At 41.6% G+C, this 24,698-nt stretch overlaps 2 protein-coding genes and 1 pseudogene across 2 annotated transcripts; all 3 read left to right on the top strand.

Moving 5' to 3' along the window:
• The first annotated feature begins 974 nt into the window (after positions 1-974).
• Positions 975-2,430, top strand: zgc:163057 (Hemoglobin subunit alpha-D-like). Its single transcript, XM_024387968.2, has 3 exons — positions 975-1,331; positions 1,708-1,912; positions 2,203-2,430. Exons 1-3 carry the CDS (start codon positions 1,240-1,242, stop codon positions 2,329-2,331), a joined length of 426 nt encoding a protein of 141 aa, XP_024243736.1. The 5' UTR covers positions 975-1,239; the 3' UTR covers positions 2,332-2,430.
• A 357-nt stretch (positions 2,431-2,787) lies between these two features.
• LOC112224426 (hemoglobin subunit beta-2) lies at positions 2,788-12,060 on the top strand. Its single transcript, XM_024387967.2, has 4 exons — positions 2,788-2,848; positions 11,282-11,400; positions 11,517-11,739; positions 11,841-12,060. Exons 2-4 carry the CDS (start codon positions 11,309-11,311, stop codon positions 11,967-11,969), a joined length of 444 nt encoding a protein of 147 aa, XP_024243735.1. The 5' UTR covers positions 2,788-2,848; positions 11,282-11,308; the 3' UTR covers positions 11,970-12,060.
• A 2,141-nt stretch (positions 12,061-14,201) lies between these two features.
• LOC112224005 lies at positions 14,202-15,284 on the top strand (annotated as a pseudogene).
• Positions 15,285-24,698: the final 9,414 nt, after the last annotated feature.

The raw sequence follows: 24,698 nt of genomic DNA on the forward strand, positions 1-24,698 counted from the left end.
TAGATGTTCGGTAGTGACACTTCTTAAAAATACATGAAGCTTTACCAACTTGCTCACTTATTTTCTCCAAAATTATTGCAGACAGACTACTTGCCATGTGGCCATACTGGAGAGGGGTGCAATCCCATCACCTGGTGATATTTGTAGGGGTGTGGCTTAAAGCACATTTCATTCTACAGTCAGCTAAAGTCTGTTTCGGTAGTGACATCAAAAGTTGGGACAGCATTTTTCAGAGAAAGATGTTTAAAAATAAATGAAACACTAATAAGATTTGTATCTTTCAATGTGGTAATAGAACGCCTCAATGTGTTATATTGAAATAATAGTGTTAAAACAAGTCATGGTTTCAGATGTGTATTTATTTTCAAACATGAAGTTTAAGAGTCGCTGTGGGCCAGCCACTTCGGAATTGAAATAGGTGTATAAACAATGGCTTTGTACTATATTCATTTAACAATGTTTGTTTTCATCATGATATGTTCTAATTAATTCCAAGGCAATAACAGTCTACATTTGGACACTTTTTAAAAATGTTTTTTTTTGGGGTAAGTGGGACAGCAATTACACCACTTCTGTAGAATCACCCATATACATGAATATATTTACAATAAGTGTCACGGCCAAGTCAGTTGCCTGGCCCTGGCTGGTATGTATAGATTACGATAAAGGGACCAGAGATTAGGTCAAAATCAGTAACCACAGCAAGGAATTTCTAAAGGGTAGGGTAACTTTGTGACACACCAACTGCAACATCACACATTCACCCAAACCACTGTATTCGGTGCATTTTAAGTCAATTTTATTACACTGCATTAGGCTTAAGTAGACTTACATTTTACTTCATTACATTATTATTTTCGTATGTTTTTTTTTATGGTCAACTTAACTGTGTGTGTGTCAAAAGAGGCCCCCAGTAGACCACATGACGCATATCAGAAGATGTTGGGTCTTCTGCGCAACTTGCCCACCCTTAAGTGGTTATCTCTCCTCAGCATTCAGAAGGAAAACAACCCGAAGCAAGGAGTAGGCCTACCGCAAACGAGCGCCGCAAATGACCATTTATTTTATCTAATTTAGACAATTGTTGTAAATACTGCCAGAAAAAAATGCAAGCAAATCACGTTGACGGGTTATACTGGTGCAAAAAAATGGTTGACTAACACCTTTACGCAGACCTGTGCCGTGCGCCCGTCCAGACATTCAACTTCTACGCATAGCACCAGCGCAACGGGTTACAATATGCTCACAGACCACGAAAAGGAGCTGATCGCAAAAATTTGGGACAAAATGATTCCCGTAGCTTCCGAAATCGGAGCTGAATGTCTTCTAAGGTAGGCCTAAGTTAATTGTAAATAACATACAAGCAACACACAAATCTGAACATAACTTCCTTTCTGATAAGATGGCACTTTCGATATGGTAGGCTAAACGGTGTTAAAACGAAGACATTTCGTTGGCAAAAACTGTCGTTGCTTCTGCTATTGGAAAATGTATTTATGAAAGGTGTCATGTATTTGAATGACAACTAAACGTATGTTTTTTTTGTTACATTTTTGTTTATTATATGGTTCGCCTGTTACAATTTTGCAATTAAATTGGGTTCATGGTCTATTTACCCAAAGTTGGTGGGAATGGAGGCAACAGACCTGTTGTCAGTCACAAATATAATGCCCACTTGCAGACCTATACTTTATCACTGTATCACAGGATGATGACGACTTTTCCCGGGACGAAAACATACTTCGCCCACCTGGACATCAGACCCCGGTCCCCACACCTGCGTTCCCATGGGAAGAAGATAGTTCTCGCGATAGCTGAGTGTTCCAAAGACATCAGCTCGATGATGGTCACCCTGGCACCGCTCCAAACACTGCATGCCTACAAACTGAGAATAGACCCCTGCAACTTCAAGGTGCCTTCCCTATTTTACTTGATTAACTTTTCCATCAGATATTAGCCCAAGAACATCCCTATCCCTACTTATATCATCTGCTGGAACACACTCATTGTGTCCTAATAATCTTTACTCCTTGAATTGTGCACTCACTCACAACTCCCCACAAATTGGTGTTGGCATAGACTGGGAGTTTCCACCATATTTCTTATACCAATAATTTCATTTCAAGTCTATGAAGGAAATTTAACAAGTGCACTTGTGGTTTATTTAATGATTTTTTTCCCTTTGTTTATTTCCCCTCACAGCTTCTTTGTCACTGTATCCTCGTGACTTTGGCCGCTCACATGGGTGATGAGTTCGATCCTGTCGCGCACGCAGCCATGGACAAGTACCTCTCGGCCTTCGCAGCCGTCCTTGCAGAGAAATACAGATAAGGAGCATAGCCCCATCATATAAACCAAATGTTGCTGTTCCATTAACTTAGAGTATTTTATTTGTGTGTTCTTTTGTAATAAAACATGACAAACACCTGAGTGCTTGTGTTGTTAACTCTATGTAATAAGGAGAAAATTGTACTTGTTCAGCTGTATTAAGTTCTGTCAGTTAGTTGTGACAGAGTTCCCTTTGGGTATAGAAATGTGCAAACTAAACCATCTGCTGAGGACCATACATCCCAAGCAGTGGCGACCCGTCATATCTTTTTGGGGGGGGGGCTTGCCTGTTTTGCATGTTATTTTGGCATTAATACGTGTCACATATCAGTTAGCAAACAATGTAAAAAAATATATATATATTTAATAAAGCCGCATACAAACATGGTCTTGAGTAAGGCAGCTCCAAAATGCAGGTGTTTCAGCCTAACTCAGTGCTTTCTGTGATGGCGTTACGAGGACTGGAACAGGGGAACCCAAGAGCAGACTCAGACGAGGAGACTGGGATGAAGTAACCAAGGTATTTATTGAAACACGGGGAAGATGAAGTGCAGGTCAGGGGAAGCTCGGGTGGGTTGCTGGAAACTAGGTGCTGAGGCTGGAGTGAGAGGGGTTGAGACAGGGTAAGTAGGTCTGGAAGGGAATCCAAGGGAGTAGTAGAGTGGGGAATCCAGGACAGAGTAGCAGGATGACGAGATGTGGGACTGGAGACAGGGTCCAGAGTCAGTGGCAGAACTGTACCAGTGAGGAAAATAGAGTCAGGCAAGGAAAATAGGCACAACAGGACAACAAGATCTGAATAGTAACAAAACGGCCAGAAACGTAGACTGACTGGGCAGAGATTACGATCTGGCAGCGTGGAAGGGCTGAGAATTTGTAGAGGTCTTGATTATGGAACAGGTTGCAGCTGGTATGAATCCGCTCTGACTCTGCCCACATAATCACACACAGAGGAACAGAGTGCTGGGGAAGTGGTGGCAGGTCAAGGAGTCACAGGATGAGCAGTAGAGGGAGCAGGAGCAGATATGACAGGAGAGGGGAATGAGGTGAGTCATTTTGGAAAACCTGTCAATAATGGTGAGGATGACAGAGTTACCCTTAGATGGGGGAAGGCCAGTGACTAAGTACAGAGCTATGTATGACCAGGGGCAACTGGGTAAGGGAAGAGTGCAGAGCAAACCGGAAGTGGGTTTAGTGGAGGTTTTGTTCTGGGCACAAATCGAACAGGCTGAGACAAACTCCCAGACATTTCTCACCATGGTGGGCCACCAAAAGCGCTGACGCAGGAAGCCAAGGGTCCGGTTCATACCAGGGTGACACGTGAGGTGGGTAGAATGGCCCCACTGAAGAACATCAGAGTGAACACAATCTGGAACATACAGAGCATTACTAGGACCATTAACCGAGGTCAGGCTGGTTCTGCTGAGCCTGGCAGATACGGGACTCGATCTCCCAGGTGACGGTGGCAACGATGCAGGTGGATGGCACAATGGCTTCTGGCTCGGTACCCGTGTTGTCGGTGGTGAACTGGCAAGAGAGGGCATCAGCCTTGGTATTCTTCGAACCGGGGCGATAAGTGAGTGAAATTGAATCTACCAAAGAACAAGGCCCACCTGGATTGCCGGGAGTTCAGATGTTTGGCGGTCTGGATGTAGGACAGGTTTTTATGGTCAGTCCACACGATGAAGGGGAGTACAGAGCCCTCCAGCCAGTGACGCCATTCCTCCAGAGCCAGCGTAACTGCCAGGAGTTCCCGGTTTCCGATGTCAAAATTCCTCTCTGCAGGTGAGAGCTTATGGGAAAAGAATGCACATGGGTGGACGTGCTGATCAGAGGGGGAACGTTGAGACAGAACAGCACCTACCCCGGTGTCAGAGGCGTCCACCTCTACAATGAACTGGAGTTCTAGGTCGGGCTGAGTAAGGACCGAAGCAGAGGTGAAGCGACGCTTGAGTTCCAGGAATGCTGCCTCTGCCTCAGGAGTCCAGTGGAACGGAGTGGAGGTGGAGGTGAGAGTGGTGAGAGGTGCTGCCAGATTGCTGTAGTTGCAGATTAAACATCTGTAAAAATGTGCAAACCCCAGGAAATACTGTTCTGCTTCAAGTTGGAGGGCGCAGTAGACCTGCAGCCAGAGAATCCTGGATGTACATCTCCATAGCCTCTTGCTCAGGACGAGAGAGGTTAAACAACCGGCTACTGGGGAGAGGAGCTCCAGGCTGGAGGTCAATGGCGCAGTCGTACGGCCGATGAGAAAGCAGCAACAGGACGTGGTGCATTCTGAACACAGGAGCTAGATCGTGATCCTCAAGAGGAACTGATGACAGTTCCGGAGGTTCTGGAATGAACTGGGGCACAGACAAGGCAGGGGGAAGGGTAGAATGTAAACAATTAGAGAGACAAAATTAACTCCAAGTGGTTACCTTTCCGGCAGTCCAGTCAATCTGTGGGTTGTGTAGCTTTAACCATGGATGGCCAAGAACCAGGGGAGAGTAAGGATTATTATAGTCGATTATGTGGAAACCAATCTTTTCCTGGTAATTTCCAGAGAGACACAGGATGACAGGGACGGTTCTCTCACAGACACGGGCGAGGAGCTGTCCATTGAGAGCGTTGGCATCGAGGGGTGAATCGAGTGGGACAGTGTCCAGAATCAACTGGGTAACGACACCTCGGTCCAGGAAGCTCTCGTCGGCGCCCGAATCGTTGAGAGCAGACAGAGGAAAAGCCTGGCTCTGCCACACAAGGTTGCCTTCAAGCAGGGACCTTGGGGAAGATGGGCAGGCGATTTGGTTCAACAGTATATCCCCCACTACTGCCGAGCCCCCTCTTTTGCTGGACGCAGGGAACAAGTGGAGACAAAGTGACCAACCTGGCCACAGTATAGGCAGCTCCTAGCGGCGATTTGATATTGCCTCTCCACTGGAGAGAGACGGGCCCGGACGAGCTGCATGGGTTCAGGATCTGGACGAGCCTGGGAATGGGATGCAGTAGGAGGAGAAGGAGGACAAGGCACTGAAGCAGATGTTATGGGACATGCAACCCTACCTACCCTCTCCCTCCAACGCTCACAGAGATGGTTGTCGATGTGGATAGTGAGAGAGATGAGTTCATCAAGTCCATCAGGCTCATCCCTGGACACTAACTCGTCCTTGAGGGACTCAGTAAGCGTGTTCCGGAACACTCCCTGAAGGGCCTCCTCGTTCCAGCCGGTCACAGAGGCGAAGGTGCGGAACTCACATGCCATCTCAGCAACACTATGGGGGCCTTGACGGAGGGACAGGAGTCGTATAGCGGCATCCTTACCACAGACTGGGTGGTCAAAGACTTTCTTAATCTCCTCCGTGAATCTGGAGTAGGAGAAGCAGATGGGGGACTGTCTCTCCCACACCACGTGGCCCAGGAAAGCGCTGCTCCATGGAGGCAGCCAATCAGAAAGGAAAACTTGGCCCATTCGCTAGCATAAGAGTAGGGCTGTTGCTGAAATACTAGTGAACATTGTACCAAAAAGGCTCTGCAAGCTCCGAGTTTGCCATCGTAACGCTCGGGAGTCAGAACAAACGGTCCCGAGTGTAGGAGAACTGGTTGGAGCTCTGGGCGATGGGTCAGCCCTGTAGGTCAGACAGGCTCTGTTAAAACTCCTTGATGTACTCCAGAAGGGTCTTCAAGGCTTGGTCATGTTGCTTGAGTGGGGTACCTTTAGCCCGACGAGTGTTTGGTGGAGAGTAGCAGAGTCTGCTGGGTTCATCTCTTTGGCCAGATTGTACTGTTACGCGGAGTGGAACAGGGGAACCCAAGAGCAGACTGAGACGAGGAGACTGGGATGAAGTAACCACTCTCACCTCCAGGGACCCGAGTCAGAGTGGGCAGAACTGTAGTGGAGAGGAAAACAGCGTCAGGCAAGGCACAACGGGATAACAGGATCTGAATAGTAACAAATGGCTAGAAACGTAGACTGACTGAGCAGAGATTATGATCTGGCAGCGTGGAAGTGGCAGGGCTCAGTATTTGTAGAGTTCTTGATTATGGAACAGGTTGCAGCTTTTGGGGATCTGTTCTGACTCCAGCACACCTGTCTCTGCCCACACAATCACACACACACTGAGAGAAAGGGAGAGAGTACTGGGGGAGTGGTGGCAGGTCAAGGAGACACAGGATGAGCAGTAGAGGGCATTGCAGGAGCAGATGTGACAGGTGGGGCAAGCCAGCAGAAAATACGGAGCGTTGCGCTGTGATTGGCTCAGTTTTCTGTCACTCATGGGAACACTACATCACCACCAAGTCTAAGGGTAGAGCTCGACAATTCAAGCCCCTCGGGTGCTGCCATAGAGTTACATTAGAAGTGCACATCCAAGAAGGCTCAAGGTCATTGGCCACAGATAAAATGACGTGAAATCACCTTATATACAGTAGCTTTGATTGGACTGATCATGTCAACATCATACTTTCAAAATCTTAGCTAGCAGTCATCATCATGAATCAAGTCGACAATCTACTGACAAATCATTTTTAATCCTTGTCATATTAAGAGAAATAATGAAGAGAAATTAAAGATAAAACGTAGCGGTACTCATCAGCCATTCAACATAAACATTACACAACAAGTTGGAAATTGCAAGTTCACCAATGAGAGATTTGGAAGGAATCAGTGGCTAACTGCAAGCATTGCAATGCAACCATTAGCCTGATATTCAGTGGCTGTGTGGTCCCAAGTCTAAGATTAAGGGTCTCTTTTCCTAGTTTAAAATGATAAACATGAAGCATGATTTGTGCTGCACTCAAAACAACTGTTATCTTGGAACTACAAAATCTGACTTTAGTAAGTTCAAAATAACTGGGAACTTGGGGAAAACGAGGTATGACTGGGAAAATACGTTTGAACTTTCATCCAACTCGGAAATGTAAATCGGGAACTCGGGCCTCTTTCTAGAGCTATGACCTGAAGATCACTGACGTCATCGTGATTGAATCTTCTTTTTTTCCCCCAGTTGTCTTGAAAGCACCATAAATCCAGAGAATGTCAGACTTTGATGACAAAATTTGATGACCTTGCCTCCACAATCACCTGACCTCAACCCAATTGAGATGGTTTGGGACAAGTTGGACCGCAGAGTGAAGGAAAAGTAGCAAACAAGTGCTCAGCATATGTGGGAACTCCTTCAAGACTGTTGGAAAAGCCTTCCAAGTGAAGCTGGTTGAGAGAATGCCAAGAGTGTGCAAAGCTGTCATCTAGACAAAGGGTGGCTACTTTGAAGAATCTCAAATATAAAATATAGTTTGATTTGTTTAAAACATTTTTGGTTACTACATGATTCCATATGTGTTATTTCATAGTTTTGACGTCTTCATTATTATTCTACAATGTAGAAAATAGTACAAATAAAGAAAAACCCTTGAATGAGTAGGTGTGTCCAAACTTTTGGCTGGTACTGTATACTGTAGCTAAGAAAGTAATACAAATTGTATGTTGTAGTAAACTGTTGGTAGCCCATTTGCCTCACCCTAATAATTTGGTCTATTTTCACCTCTTAATTTTGCCTAGTGTTCTGACTTGGTGGTGCTGTAGCCTATAACCTGATTTTGAGAAATATAATCATTGAATATTGTAAGAGCTTTCCTTGTCTGCTCATATGCCCCCTTTATTTATCCTATGGTTCTGACTTGGTGTACAGGGAGAACACTGTAAGAACGGCCTATGTTCTGAATTCTGTCATTGTACATTTTAAAAGTGCTGAACACGTAGTTATATTGACTACTTCCGTCCTAGGTTGCTCATTAATGTCTAAATCGAAATTAAGGATTGCCTCTTATCTGTTGTCTTCACCTTATGCAATAGTTTGTGCATCTCAATTGTCAGTAGAAACCACATTTGTTTAAGCAAGTCAGTAAATGAATCTGAATTAACTGTTTCGCTGCCAGACAAGGCTCCGTTAGCCAGGTGTAGCAGTGGTATAGTGCAATTAGTGTATTGTTTAGTGTTGTGTTGTGTCGTGTCGTGGCTTTGCTGGAATGCGTCCCAATTTTTTTTTACATGCTAAAATCGGCACTGATCCCAAGTGTATATAATTTGTTGAAATCACAAGCATAATGTGTGTTAAAAATACATGTTATTATTGACATGATTATTATGATCATTATTGACATGATTGTGGCACATGGACACTCAATGTCCTTGTGCTAAATTAAAGGAGATATTTCCACGTGGACTATCATTGCGTAAAGTAATATTTTGATGTTCTTGTAGGTATACAGTTTCGCTTAATATATTGGCACCCTTGCACTTTACAATGGACTGCAATGGAACAGAACGTTCTGGTGGAATGGCTTTTTTTTGTAGGCAGCTGCAACTTACTACAGTTGAGATAAATTACAGCACACATCAAACGAGAATCACCTGACTCCAACCAAATTAATTAGAATTCTGAATAATTTAGTACAGGCCATTTTATTTACTTAAAGTTAAAAATGTTAAAAGTTCAGTTTTTTTCAATGTCATCTTATTGTAGAAGAAACGGTGAATCGTGCAAGGATGCCAATATATTACAGCGCAAATGAGGCGCATAGGGCTTATGTGAGGCCATCACGTATGTACATCTAAATAATAAATAACCTTGCTATCATTTGTGTCTCCGTTTGGCAAATGTTGTATTCATCACTGGTTAAAATTGTGACTATTGCCACATTTAATAAATGTAATTAAAATTACACGCACGAATGTCAATCATGGCACGAATGACGTTCGAGGTTTTTCCTTTTTGAGCTTCATTTGGAGTCAAAAATGGGAGTGTCTTGCTGTGGGAGATAACACAGATGTTTGCTGCAAATAACAAGTCAGAGGATGGGGAAACTTGGTCCCAATGTGAGGATTGTAACTAAACGTTTATTTGTAACTCTTTTAATTAGGCCTAATGAAATCTCAAACGATGGCATCACGTTGCCCTTGTTATTTCAACTATGGAAGTACACTATCAGGAGGGTGGGTTACAATGAAAACAATGCCATGCCAATGCCATAGCCTACATACTTATTGTGCAATCATAACTAAGGGAGATCTTGACTTATTAATGATTATCAGTGAGAACTCATTCAAATGCAATCAAAATGATTCACAACCACAAAATGATGGCGAAAGTAATGTAGGCCTATATTATTAAATAGGTCAGCCATATGGATTGTGTTGCATACTGTACCTTCAGAAAGTATTCATACCCCTTGACTTATTCCACATTTTGTTGTGTTACAGCCTAAATTCAAAATCTATTAAAATTTATTACACAAAATACCCCATAATGACAAAGTGAAAACCTGTTTTTAGAATTTTTAGCTCATTTATAAAAATGAAAAACAGAAATATATAATTGACATAAGCATTCACACCCGAGTCAATACTTTGTAGAAACTCATTTGGCGAAGATTACAGCTGTGAGTCTTTTGGGGTAAGTCTCTAAGAGCTTTGCATACCTGGATTGTACAATAACTGCACATTATTATTTTTTAAATTATTCAAAATCTTTCAAGTTGATTGTTGATCATTACTAGACAGCCATTTCAAATTCTTGACATAGATTTTCAAGCCGATTTAAGTCAAAACTGTATGTCGGCCACTCAGGAACATTCAACGTCGTCTTGGTAAGCAATTCCAGTCTAGATTTGGTATTGTGTTTTAGGTTATTGTCCTGTTGAAAGTTGAATTAATCTCTGTATTCAGTTTATTTCTATCCAAGAAAACTCCCTAGACAAGCATATCCATAAGGCAATGCAGCCACCACCATCCTGAAAATATGAAGAGAGTTACTGAGTGATGCGTGTTAGATTTGCCCTAAACATAATGCTGTGTATGCAGGACAACAATTTAATTTCAAGTTTGCAGTTTTACTGAAATGTCTTGTTGCAGACAGGATGCATGTTTTTGACTATTTTTATTCTGTACCGGCTTCCTTCTTTTCACTCTGTCATTTAGGTTAATATTGGAGTCAATACAATGTTGTTGATCCATCCTCAGTTTTTTCCTATCCACAGCCATTTTAAACTATGTAACTGCCTCAAAATCACCATTGACCTCAAGGTGAAATCCCTGAGCAGTTTCCTTCCTCTCTGGCAACTGAGTTAGGAAGGACACCTGTATCTTTGTAGTGACTGGGTGTATTGATACACCATTCAAAGTGTAATTAATAACTTCACCATGCTCCAAAGCATATTCAGGATCTGCTTTTTTAATTTGTACCCATATACAGTAGGTGCCCTTCGTTGGGAGACATTGGAAAACCTCCCTGGTCTATGTGATTGAATATGTGAAAATTCACTACTCAATTGAGGGACACTACAGATAATTGTATGTGTGGGGTACAGATATGGGGTAGTCATTTAAAAATCATGTTAACCACTATTATTAAACACGGAATGAGTCCGAGCAACTTATTATGTCACTTCTTAAGCACATTTTTAATCCTGAACTTATTTATTGTTGCCATAACAAAGGGGTTGAATACTTATTGACTCAATACATTTTAGCTTTTCTTTTTTACATTTTTTTTTTTTTTTTAAAGTTCTACAAACAAGATTCCACTTTGACATTATGCGGTAGTGTGGGGAGATCAGTGACACAACATCTCAATGTAATCCATTTTAATTCAGGCTGTAACGCAACAACAAAAAAGCTAATTAAAGCAAAAGGGTGTGCATAATTTCTGAAGGCACTGTATGTATCGGCTATAACCTGAGAGTTACCCTCAGAATCTATATTTGGTTTCCTGAAATGTTTTTTGCTGTTTCACGGAAATCCACCTTAAGGAGGACCTATTCGACAACGTTCAACTATGTATTATCTTAAGCAAGATGGGTTATCTCCAACCAATCATATTACATTTTTCGTTTTGGGGGCGGAGTGCACAAATACCATAAAACTAAAGATATTTCCGATTTTTTTTTCATGATTCCTATTCCCTATTCTCACTAGAACCTAAGCTAAATCATCACGAGCAACATGGTTGAGTGGACAGATGAAGAGCGCGCGGCCATCTCCAACATCTTCTCCAAACTAGACTATGACGAAATTGGCCAAAAGTCCCTGTCAAGGTAAGACAATAAACTTTGGTTTACTTTAACTTTGATTGTTAGTCCCCCTAATTGTCATCTTCTTCGTCATTTTCTGTTGTTGTTCAGCCTCACACTGTTCTCTCCGCTCCCCTCAGGTGTCTGATCGTGTACCCCTGGACCCAGAGGTATTTCGGGGGCTTCGGCAACCTGTACAACGCAGAGGCCATCATGAACAACCCTCTGATTGCTAAGCACGGCACCACGGTGCTGCACGGTCTGGACAGAGCTCTGAAGAACATGGACGACATCAAGAACACATACGCCGAGCTGAGCGTTCTGCACTCCGAGAAACTGCACGTGGATCCCGACAACTTTAAGGTAAGATAGGCGACAAAATAACATTGAAGTCCACTCGATCAAGCTACCCAAAAATACATTCTAAACATATCACTTCTGCTGTGGTTTGTTCTCTTTCACAGCTGTTGTCTGACTGTCTGACCATCGTCATCGCTGGGAAGATGGGCAACGCATTCACCCCCGAATATCAGGCATCCTTCCAGAAGTTCTTGTCAGTGGTGGTGTCTGCTCTGGGCAGGCAGTACCACTAGAGTCAGTCTCCATATAGCTGGCCGAGGAGACAGCCTGTGTGCTCATGTGTTTCACTCTTCAATGAATAAATAAAATAAGCATATAAGCATCTGTTTGTTGATCATGTGTGTTTATTTTACGCGTGCGTAATTATATCCATACAAGCCTAGACAAATTGCACTTTAAGGATAGCTAATATAATAACACATTTAAAGGTTTCAATGGTTATTTCATATATAGATGTTAGATCTACACATTATAAAAATGTGAATTCAATAATACATTAGACAACATGAACAAGTTAGTGAATGGATGCATATCGCCTACAAGCCTACAGAGTTGGCCAGGCTGAATTGTATTGTTGCTGGCTGTAAAATACGTGGCAAACATTAACATGATTATTTATGCATAAAACATACAAAAACAAAACTGCGAAGGGATACACCTCTGTGTCTTGACTGAGAAGTAAAAGAAGGCTATAAACGCACATCACTGCTTCATGGATGGAATGCGCAACTTCAACGATTATTTTTTGTTTACTGTCAAAACAAATAAATTATTGTCGTTTAAGTTTTAACAGTTAATATTCATTTGTCAAAAGTATTTACTATGAATTTACTTTACTGTAGCTGTTGTCATATTGTTATCCGTCATGAAAAACAGTATAATTCTAGAAACGTTTAATCCCTTGTTCAGGTTGTTTTTCGTTTTGTTTGATATTGACCTCCAATTGTAGGCTACATTTAGGAAAAGCTAGTTTGTTTGGTGCAGGAAACGACCCCATATACATTTTTTTCTTAAAGTTTTGCATATTGGCAAAAGTTTTTTATTCACTACTGTATATACGGGGATGAGTTTCAAGATTCCTACACCAGATCCATACATGATCTTGCGGCCTGGTTTGCCTAATATAAGGAATTTAAAATAGTTTATACTTTTACTTTTGATACTTAAGTACATTTCAGCAATTCTATTTAATTTTGATATTTAAGTATATCTAAAAAAACAAATACTTTTAGACTTTTACTCAAGTAGTATTTTACTAGGTGACTTCCACTTTTACATAAGTCATTTTCTATTAAGGTATCTTTCCTTTTACTCAAGTATGACAATTGAGTACTTTTTCCACCACTGCCCACAGCGACCTGTTCCATGCAGGCCCCTGCAGCAGCTGGTCGGGCCTGTCCAGCTGTGACCTATGTGAGCTTTTAGAAGATAAGAATGGCAACACCTAGTGTTCTCTATAAACACATACAGTAGGCCCGGAGATGATCTGAGAAAGTCTATTAGTGAAAGGCGAATATATGCGTTTATTAGTCTATTAGTGAAAGGCGAATATATGCATTTCATAAAGCATCCCAATAAAATGTATAACCATATGTCTCTCCACTGTGGCTATACTGTTCCCAAGTAGAGTATTCCTCATCATCACATAGGCAGGTGTAGAAGGCAGCTGACACATACATACATACATACATACATACATACATACATACATACATACATACATACATACATACATACATACATACATACATACATACATACATACATACATACATACATACATACATACATACATACATACATACATACATACATACATACATACATACATACATACATACATACATACATACATACATACATACATACATACATACATACATACATACATACCACATACCATTCCCTCAGTATCACGATATCAAGCACTTCATTCCAGAAATCGTTATATTTGTTGAGAACCTATCGAATGTTGGTCTTCATTCTGTTTTTTCCCCCATCTGTTAATATCAAGTCACCACTCCTCTGTTAGCAACTCAATCAATTATAAAACGGTCACTTTCTATCTTCTTAATTGTGCACCATTTTAAGAAAGTAGAAATTGGTGCAAATGATCATCTATTTTCAGAAGAACAGATCAATTGTCATACTTAAGTTATTGTCAAATAGCAAGCAGCAGTAAGTCTTCATTATCGTTTTATTGTGCAAGATATATTATTGCATTATAACAGATCATATGTGTTTCATAGTAAGATAACAAAGTCCTTATTCTATAAAAGAAGGCTACATTTTTGGAGAAATGTTTCTAGGCTATATTTATCCCAAATAGATAGGGCGGCAACGCATAGCAATAAACTTGGTTACTCATATACGCTTATGTCAAACGCATAGGGATTTTCTGCGTTACCATGTAAAGCCCAAAGCGATAAGGCAAGACAACACCCTAAATTTACAGAACTGATGCTCCATCTCACTCCATCATTTTACTCAATTATCTCATCATAGCCGATAGAAAACGAGTAGAGGTGGGGTTTGGTGACATGTGTGTCTTGGGCCATAAAATAGGTTTCGGGATCCGTCTAACTCCAGACCCTTCTAAAGCTTCATTCATCCTCTGAATATCTTGTGTGGTACAGCAGAACCTCTTGCTAAAATGAGCCTGTCAGCGAAGGAAAAAGTAATCGTCAAGGACTTCTTTGCGAAAGTCTCCAGCAGGTCGGACGAGATCGGCGCCGAGGCTCTCGCCAGGTAAAGATGGAGATACTTTATCATCAGTTAGGCTACAACGGGGAGGAGTCTATCTAAACTCGTTCGATTTGTGGAAATTGTATTAGACATTATTATATTAAACAACTCTAATAGAATATGATCTAACAGGCCTATATGAATGTTTAATAATACAAACAAGTTCCTGAAACTGACTGCATAATTGATCATTCAATGCATCCTCAGAAACAAAATGGTATTGATATGCTCGACAGAACAATTACCACTTACCCTAACCAATCATTTCTATCCTTCCTCCATGCAGGTTGATCGTGGTGTACCCCCAGACCAAGTCTTACTTCGCCCACTGGAAGGACCTGAGCCCCAACGGCGCTCCGGCTAAGAAGCAAGGCAGTACCGTCATGGGTGGCTTGTACGAGGCCGTGAGCAAGATCGATGACCTGGCCGGTGGTCTTCTGACCCTGAGCGAGCTGCACGCCTTCGTTCTTAAGAGTTGACCCCGTCAACTTCAAGGTAATTTTCACGAACTATAGCCAATGTAACCATATGCTCTATAGACGTATGGGTCATGTATTAGCCTACCTATAACGTTTGCAGAAGGTGTCATTGCACTTTTCTAAGTAAAATCAAACTGACTCCTTGCTCTGTTTGTCCCTCGTCAGATTCTGTCCCACTGCATCATGGTGGTCTTGTCCATGCTGTTCCCCGAGGAGTTCACCCCTCAGATCCATGTTGCCGTGGACAAGTTCCTCGCTCTGGTGGCCCTGGCTCTGGCCGAGAAGTACCGCTAAAGGACCAATCAGCACCAACACACACCAACACGCCAGCACTCACCTGCTGTGGTCCTCAGTGTGGAAATAATTCTCTTCTTCTTTGAGAAATAAAAAGTTACATCGAAATGTAGTAATTCTATCCTTATTATGTTTACTTTTGAATAATCTTATAATTAGGTTGGTAAAAAAAAACATATATTCAAAACACATGTTACACTGCACATAATGTAACCAATGACTTGTCACATGATTATTCAAAGCACCTTCAACCATTTATAACATCTTAAAACAGAAAATGTAATGGAATATGTTACAATTCCCCTATTGACACTCAATTGAAATACAAAAGGGGTATTTTTGAAGTTTCCCTGCATTGTATAGCTTCTGCTTCTCTGCTGAACTTAAGTGGGCCATACCTGACAAAATTAACACAGTAGCATTTGGTTATGATACTGTAATAAAACTCAATGCTTTTTTGTGTTGCTAGCATATTTGTAGGAACTGTGATAATAACTTACGTAGACAAAAAGTGCAATGGTGTTAGTGACAATCACTGGTTTTACCAGCAGCAGCAGTAACAAAAGTGAGGAGCAGTAGCACCAGTGATAGCACCAGTGATAGCACCAGTGATAGCACCAGTGATAGCACCAGTGATAGCACCAGTGATAGCACCAGTGATAGCACCAGTGATAGCACCAGTGATAGCACCAGTGATAGCACCAGTGATAGCACCAGTGATAGCACCAGTGATAGCACCAGTGATAGCACCAGTGATAGCACCAGTGATAGCACCAGTGAGACATTTGAATGTCATGACTTGACTTTAACATTAATCTGAAGACTTTTATGCATCTGATAAACTAACTATGTTTAATTGTTACCCAATTAAATTAATCATGTAACAATTAAATCATTAGGAACTATAACAGTCTTCAGATTAGTGTTCAAGTCAAGTCACAACATAATGGCGCCCAAGGGAGAGATTGTCTCCAGTGTTGTATACCTGACAGGGGTCAGAGTGTGTAGGGTGAATTATTCATTTCCAGAGCTAGGACAAAAGGCCGGCCGATTAAGGAAATTTGAAAGCATATATTAGATTGTCCCAAGAAAGTATTATCTCGCTGTCTCTCGTGCGTAAGGAGCATGAGTAGACACGACAAGTATTTCTTTATGTGTTCCGGTAACATTGCAAGCAAGAAACACCGATTGGGTTGAACGTGAGACGTCATTAGTAAACCCCCATTCCAGAATTGAAGGGGACCTTTTTGTGCTTGAACTGAACATTCTTGCACAAGGATGGCTAGCTTGTATTAGAAGGTAAGCTAACAAACAGAGAGAAGCCATTTTATTTGTTTACAGTTTAAATTCCACAATTTGGGGCGACCGAAGTCCCACCTTGGCTGGAATCCCGTGTGATTTCCATTTTCAGGGTCAGCGACCCCTTGTGGTGAAGAATCTGCAACAATTGTTAAAAAAATGTAAAAATCCAATGTGAGGGCAAAACGTCTTCTCACATCCATAACAACTGGTTACACTTTATAATATCGCAACTAATTGGATATCGTTGTCTCATTCGATTTAACAAGGAAGTAACATTGCCAAACTAACATTTTTACCAGGTTAATCATTCGGCTAAGTACCAATTAACTTGTTCCAACCTATGAAACATTTTATACTTGTCAATCTTAACCTAGATACAGCGACACTTTCAGGTTAATTAAAGTTTAATTCCCAGATAGCCTATACATGTGTGATTAATCATTAACATTGCTAAATCTTGGCTACCTGGGGTGGCAGGTAGCCTAGTGGTTAGAGAGTTGCACTAAAAACTGAAAGGTTGCAAAATCAAATCCCTGAGCTGACAAGGTAAAAATCTGTTTTTCTGCCACTGAACAGTTAACCCACTGTTCCTAGGCTGTCATTGAAAATAGGAATTTGTTATTAACTAACTTGCCTAGTTAAAAAAATGTAAAAAATCTATAACATTCGCTTTTACAAGTTCATTGAAGTCCAACTTCCACATTACTGATACAGTATTGATGATTCACTAGCGTCTATAAACTGATTCAAATTGTTTTTGCAGGTTCCAACGAGTCAAAACCCAAACTTTACATAATAATAATAATGAGCAAGCTATCAGAGGGTGTGCCCCCCATTCCCCCGTTAATAAGTGAACCCTCACCCATGGAAAGATTGATCGCTGACCTCAGTAGCGATGAAAACCCAAACTATGCCGAAGGGCTGAGAACGTTAGATCACAAAGCCATAAGCGAAAAAAAAACTGCAAGCCAAACAACACTGTGATGTTCTTAGCAGACATAGAGGACGCCTTGGATGGCTACCCGAACACTACGGGTACTGACAGGCTTTATCTGTTGAAGCGAACGTGGAATACACACATGACAAGGTTAATCCGTCTACAACAGCAAAACGTGCAAAACGACTATGCGAAACTTGCCACGGCTTTGAAAATAGAATTCAGTGGTTCTGCGATTCGCAAACACGACAGCTCGCTGGCTAACACCGTCAAACAAGCAAGGAATGAACACCCTCAAGCACACTCTCATAGGCTTCGTTTAGCTTCCTTTGGCCTACTCACTGAAACAGGAATGGAAGAGCTATTACCATTCAAACAAATGTTTCTGTCGAACATGTATTCCAATTTCATTAACTACTTTGGGTCCTACAGCCCAAGTTGGTTTGCCAATCTCAGAACTCAGAGAGCTTGCGAGCACAGCTTTTGAGGCATCAAAAGTGAGCAGCGCTAAGAGCCCTAACATCTTGGTTTTCAATATTGAACAGGAGCACTCACTGCAGTTAGATGGTGCGTCATCAGGAATAGAAGCGGTGAGAGATGACACAAAAACGGTATCTACCACGAAACCACGACACCAACAACCCCCGCGGTCAAAGTAACTATAAAAAACGTCGCTAGCAAAACGACTACTGGTACAATCAACCTGATCGCTACGTTCCTGAACTCAACCCACACAAAGTGCCAGGGCACAAGGGTAACAAATCTTTCAATGACGCTAAAAACATAAACCAATACTCTCTAGAATATCTTCTAAGGTAAGTACAGAAGAGGTAAAAATAGAGTAAGAGGAAAAAGATAAGTCGCCATGAATAGGCGTGGAATTGGCAGAGAACAGATCCGCCAAAATTAACACCTTTAGTGATGACATAAATAGCCAAATAACCCCCACTTTCACTCAAACCCCTAGTGGGTGCCCATCCGATCAAATAATGAACAAATCAACTTTGGTGATTAGCACAGATAAAAATGTCATAATCCATGAGGTAAACAACATCGCAATAGCCAATTCCCCTCAACCGCCAATAAATCGATCTGTTTTCACCATGAACACAAATGTCATATCACGCAGTTGCGAACAATCACACCACTTTGTGGGGAATATGACCAAACGTAACTCTGAAAGTCGCTACCTGGAAACAGTCCTGGAGGACTGCTTAACCCGTGATGCGCTATTTGATTCATGCTCGACAATATTGCTCATCTCTCAAACATTGTTAAATGATCTCAAAATGGCTGTGAACTAACGTTGGTTAAAAATGGAGCTATGCGACACTAGACTCAGAGGTTTCACTCAGACTACCTCGCCTCTCACAATGCGACTCATGCTGAAACTACACTTCCAAGATGTATCGCTTGTTCACCCTGTGTATGTTACCAGCCTCAACACTGAACACCTGCTACTCGGAGCAGACTTGATGGATCGTTTGGTCCCACTGATGGATTTGAAAAACAGCCAATTGTGGTCACATGTAACCGTGTCGTCTCCACTGACCACACTGTCTTCTCCTAACGCTGGCTGCAACATAGTCATCCACAAGGATTATCTGTCAACAGGACCCCTTGGGGAAAATATGTTTCGATAACTATTGGTGCAGAATCTGACTCAAGCAGATATTACGATATCTCAGCACATACAATCAGCACACCTGATAGACTATTATTTTCATGATTTCCAGCAAGCAGTCTCTGTGAGTGAGCAACTTCCAGACTTGCAAAAGTGCCAGGAGGAACTTTGGACCATTCCTCTTTACAAAACTGTTTCAGTTCAGCAATATTCTTGGGATGTCTGGAGTTCATGCCACAGCATCTCAATCGGGTTGAGGTCAGGACCGGGAAACTCCAGAAGGTCTATTTTCTTCTGTTGAAGCCATTCAGTTGTTGATTTACTTCTGTGTTTTGGGTCGTTGTCCTGTTGCATCACCCAACTTCTGTTGAGCTTCAATTGGCGGACAAATAGCCTAACATTCTCCTGCAAAATGTCTTGATGAACTTGGGAATACATTTTTCCGTCGATGATAGCAAGCTGTCCAGGCCCTGAGTTAGCAAAGCAGCCCCAAACCATACTTTACAGTTGGGATGTTGGTGTGCTGTGCCTTTTTTTCTCCACACATAGTGTTGTATGTTCCTTCCAAACAACTCAACTGTAGTTTCATCTGTCCACAGAATATTTTGCCAGTAGAGATGTGGAACACTCAGGAGCACTTTTGCAAACTTCAGACCTGCAGCAATGTTTTTTTTGGACAGTAGTGGATTCCTCCATGGTGTCCTCCGATGAACACCATTCTTGTTTAGTGTTTTACGTATCGTAGACTCGTCAACAGAGATGTTAGCATGTTCCAGAGATTTCTGTAAGTCCTTAGCTGACACTCTGATTCTTCTTAACCTCATTGAGCATTCTGCGCTGTGCTCTTGCAGTCATCTTTGCAGGACGGCCACTCCTTGGGAGAGTAGCAACACTGCTGAACTTTATAGACAATTTGTTTTACCGTGGACTGATGAACATCAAGGCTTTAAGAGATACTTTTGTAACCCTTTCCCGCTTTATGCAAGTCAACAATTCTTAATCTTCAGTCTTCTGAGATGCCTTTTGTTCGAGGCTTGGTTTACATCAGGCAATGCATCTTGTGAACAGAAAACTCCAATTTTGTGAGTGTTTTTTACAGGGCAAGGCAGCTCTAACCAACATCTCCAATCTCGTCTCATTGATTGGACTCCAGGTTAGCTGACTCCTGACTCCAAATTGCTTTTGGAGAAGTCATTGGCTAGGGGTTCACATACTTTTTGTAAGCTACACTGTGAATGTTTAAATGATGTACTCAATATAGACAAGAAAATACAATAATTTTTGTGTTATTAGTTTAAGCACACTATGTTTGTCTATTGTTGTGACTTAGATGAAGATCAGGACAAATTTGATGAGCAATTTATGCAGAAACCCAGGTAATTCCAAAGGGTTCACATACTTTTTCTTGCCCCTGTATGGTTATTGTAGGTGAGAGTAGTTTCTGAATGTGGCAATGTTAAGTGTCTCTATCCCTCTCCATCTCTTCTTTAAAAAGCATCCAGGTTGTTAAAATTAAACCAATGTGTGTAGTACTGAATCACAAGTAAAAGCTCTAGTTTTTGCAGATGCAAGGAGGTTACAACTGTTCAGAATGATGATAGGAGGTTATGATTAATAAGTTGACTGTTTATAGATGTGATAGGTAAAGACTTTTTAGAGTTTAACTCTGGAGATGATAACTCTTTATCGAACCACTGTCGTTACATTATTAATTTAATCGGGTAACAGTTAAACATACACTGCTCAAAAAAATAAAGGGAACACTAAAATAACACATCCTAGATCTGAATGAATGAAATATTCTTATTTTTCTTTACATAGTTGAATGTGCTGACAACAAAATCACACAAAATGTATCAATGGAAATCAAATTTATCAACCCATGGAGGTCTGGATTTGAAGTCACACTCAAAATTAAAGTGGAAAACCACACTACAGGCTGATCCATGCGTAAGGCTGGTGCCATGTACACCGGCCCAAGGAGACGCACTGGAGACCAGATGCGCTGAGCCGGCTTCATGGCACCTGACTCGATGCCCACTCTAGCCCGGCCGATATGAGGCGCTGCAATGTACGCACCGGGCTATGCACACGCACCGGGGACACCATGAGCTCCACCGCATAACACGGTGCCTGCCCGGTTCCTCTCTCTCCGGTAAGCACGGGGAGTTGGCGCAGGTCTCCTACCTGACTTCGCCACACTCCCCGTGTGCCCCCGCCCAATACATTTTTGGGGCTGCCTCTCGGGCTTCCTATATCGTCGTGCCAACTCCATTCGCCGGTATCCCTCCTCACACTGCTCCAGAGAATCCCAGGCGGGCTCCGGCACTCTCCATGGGTCGACCGACCACCTGTCTATCTCGTCCCAAGTTGTGACATAGTCCAGATCTCGCTCCCATGTCCAGGAGTCCTGCGATCGCTGCTGCCCGTTACTACGCTGCTTGGTCCTTTTGTGGTGGGTGGTTCTGTAACGGCCGTCGTCGGTGGAAGGAGAGGACCAAAGCGCAGCGTGGTAAGTGTTCATCTTATTTAATGAAAAAAATTGAACACTGAATAACAAACAACAAAGAAACACCCGAAACAGTTCTGTCTAGTGCAGACACACAAAGACTGAAAATAACCACCCACAAAACACAATTGAAAACAGGCTACCTAAATATGGTTCTCAATCAGGGACAACGATTGACAGCTGCCTCTGATTGAGAACCATACCAGGCCAAAAACAGAAATAGAAAATCCTAGAAAAACTAACATAGACAACCCACCCAACTCAAGCCCTGACCATACTAAAACAAAGACAAAACAAAGGAACTAAGGTCAGAACGTGACAGTAGTAACCAAAAAAGTGTTAAACAAACTAAAATATATTTTATATTTTAAATTCTTCAAATAGCCACCCCTTGCCTTGATGACAGCTTTGCACACTCTTGGCATTCTCTCAACCAGCTTCACCTGGAATGCTTTTCCAACGGTCTTGACTTGTTGGCTACTTTTCCTTCACTCTGCGGTCCAACTCATCCCAAACCATCTCAATTGGGCTGAGGTCAGGTGATTGCGGAGGCCAGGTCATCTGATGCAGCACTCTCATCATTCTCCGTCTTGGTCAAATAGCCCTTACACAGCCTGGAGGTGTGTTGGGTCATTGTCCTGTTGAAAAACAAATGATAGTCCCACTAAGCCCAAACCAGTTGGGATGGCGTTTCACTGCAGAATGCTTGGTAGCCATGCTGGTTATGTGTGCCTTGAATTCTAAATAAATCACAGACAGCGTCACCAGCAAAGCACACCAGCAAATCACACCCACACCATAACACCTCCTCCTCCATGCTTTACGGTGGGAAACACACATGCAGAGATCATCCGTTCACCCACACGTGTCTCACAAAGACACGGCGGTTGGAACCAAAAATCTCCAATTTGGACTCATCAGACCAAAGGACAAATTTCCACCGTTATAATGTCCATTGCTCATGTTTCTTGGCCTAAGCAAGTCTCTTCTTATTATTGGTGTCCTTTAGTAGTGGTTTCTTTGCAGCAATTTGACCACGAAGGCCTTATTCAGTCAGTCTCCTCTGAACAGTTGATGTTGAGATGTGTCTGCTACTTGAACTCTGTGACGCATTTATTTGGGCTGTAATTTCGGAGGCTGGTAACTCTGATGAATTTATCCTCTGCAGCAGAGGTGACTCTGGGTCTTCCATTCCTGTGGCAGTCCTCATGAGAGCCAGTTTCATCATAGCGCTTGATGGTTTTGCAACTGCACTTGAAGAAACTTTAAAAGTTCTTGAAATGTTCCGTATTGACTGACCTTCATGTCTTAAAGTAATGATGGACTGTCGTTTCTCTGCTGATTTGAGCTGTTCTTGCCATAATATGGACTTGATCTTTTACCAAATAGGGCTATCTTCTGTATACCACCCCTATCTTGTCACAACTCAACTGATTGGTTCAAAGGTATTAAGAAGAAGAAGGAAAGAGACTCCACAACTTAACCTTTAAGAAAGCACACCTGTTAATGGAAATGCATTCCAGGTGAGTACCTCATGAAGCTGGTTGAGAGAATGCCAAAGCGTGCAAAGCTGTCATCAAGGAAAGGGGTGGCTATTTGAAGAATCTCAAATGTAACAATTGTCTAACACACATTTTGGTTACTACATGATTCCATATGTGTTATTTCATAGTTTTGATGTCATCACTATTATTCTATAATGTAGAAAATAGTCAAAATAAAGAAAAACCCTTGAATGAGTAGGTGTTCTGAAACTTTTGACCGGTAGTGTATATGGATGTTGCATTTTACTTTATGGGTTGGTTATGTAGGCTTCTTCTAACCCATCGCTTTCTACTACATATAATACATTAGTATATATAATTTATAAGTCCACAAATTGATGTAGCAACTGCAGATTGCCCCTTTAAGTCTATTAATAGTGTGCGAGTTTGAGCATGTGTCCATTAGGCCTATGGATTCTTTATGCTTTTATCAGCATGAATTAGATTGAGCAATAAAAGCCCCACTTTCATTCCATAGGCTGGAATCCGCACTATGCAGCTGTTGCAAGAGCGCGTTTTTCACTGGCTGTCCACTGGTTTCAAAAACAATGATTGATAGGCATCTTACATTTCTTGAATTCAACCATTATTGGGTTCAAATACACATACTCCACAACCGTAATTGCATAATACATTTGACATCATGAACAAATTAGCGAATGGATGTCAACATTCTACAGAGTTGTGCAGGCTGTTGCTGGCCATAAAACACGTGACAAATATTAATTTGATTATTAATACATAAAACATACAAAAACAAAACTGCGAAGTGATGCACCTATATATATTTCTTTACTGAGAAGAAACAGTGGGCTATAAAACGCATATCAATGCACCATGGATGGAATGCGCCAAAAAAAAAAAAGTACTGTCAAAATAAATGCATTATTGTCTTTTGAGCCATTAACAGTTAATATGCATTTGTCAAAGTTTTTACTTTAAATTGTCATTATTTCACTGTAGTTGTTGTCATATTGATATCCGTCATGCAAAACACTATAATTCCAGAAATGTTTAATCCCCTGCTAAAATTGTTTTTCGTTTTGTTTGATACAATTGACATCCACTTACGTGTAGGCTACATATAGCAAAATCTATTCGGTTTGGTGAAGGAAACTGCCCCATATTCATTTTTTAAATACGTTTTACATATTTGCCACAATTTTTAATTGTCCATAAGGGGAAATATTCAAGTTTCCTATACCAGATCCATACATGAGTTATATGATTACGGTAGCCTACATGACGTGATCCACAGCAACCTGTTCCATGCAGGCCCCTGCAGCAGCTGGCCCTGGCCTCTCCTCTGCTGTGACATACGTGGGGTTTTAGAAGATAAGAAAGGCAACACGTACAGATGTAGGATCTTATTTTGAACCAGTTTGCTACAGCAGGAAACATTATCCCGCATCAAACAGGAAATATGAATTATTATGTGGATTATAATTCATGGACATTTTTTTAGAGGTTGATACATTTTTCGTAAAGGAAAATCAAGTCTGAAATTCTGAAATTCAGAAGCTTTTTT

The sequence above is a fragment of the Oncorhynchus tshawytscha genome, linkage group LG25, assembly GCF_018296145.1.
Source record: "Oncorhynchus tshawytscha isolate Ot180627B linkage group LG25, Otsh_v2.0, whole genome shotgun sequence".
In the NCBI taxonomy this organism is placed as follows: domain Eukaryota; kingdom Metazoa; phylum Chordata; class Actinopteri; order Salmoniformes; family Salmonidae; genus Oncorhynchus; species Oncorhynchus tshawytscha.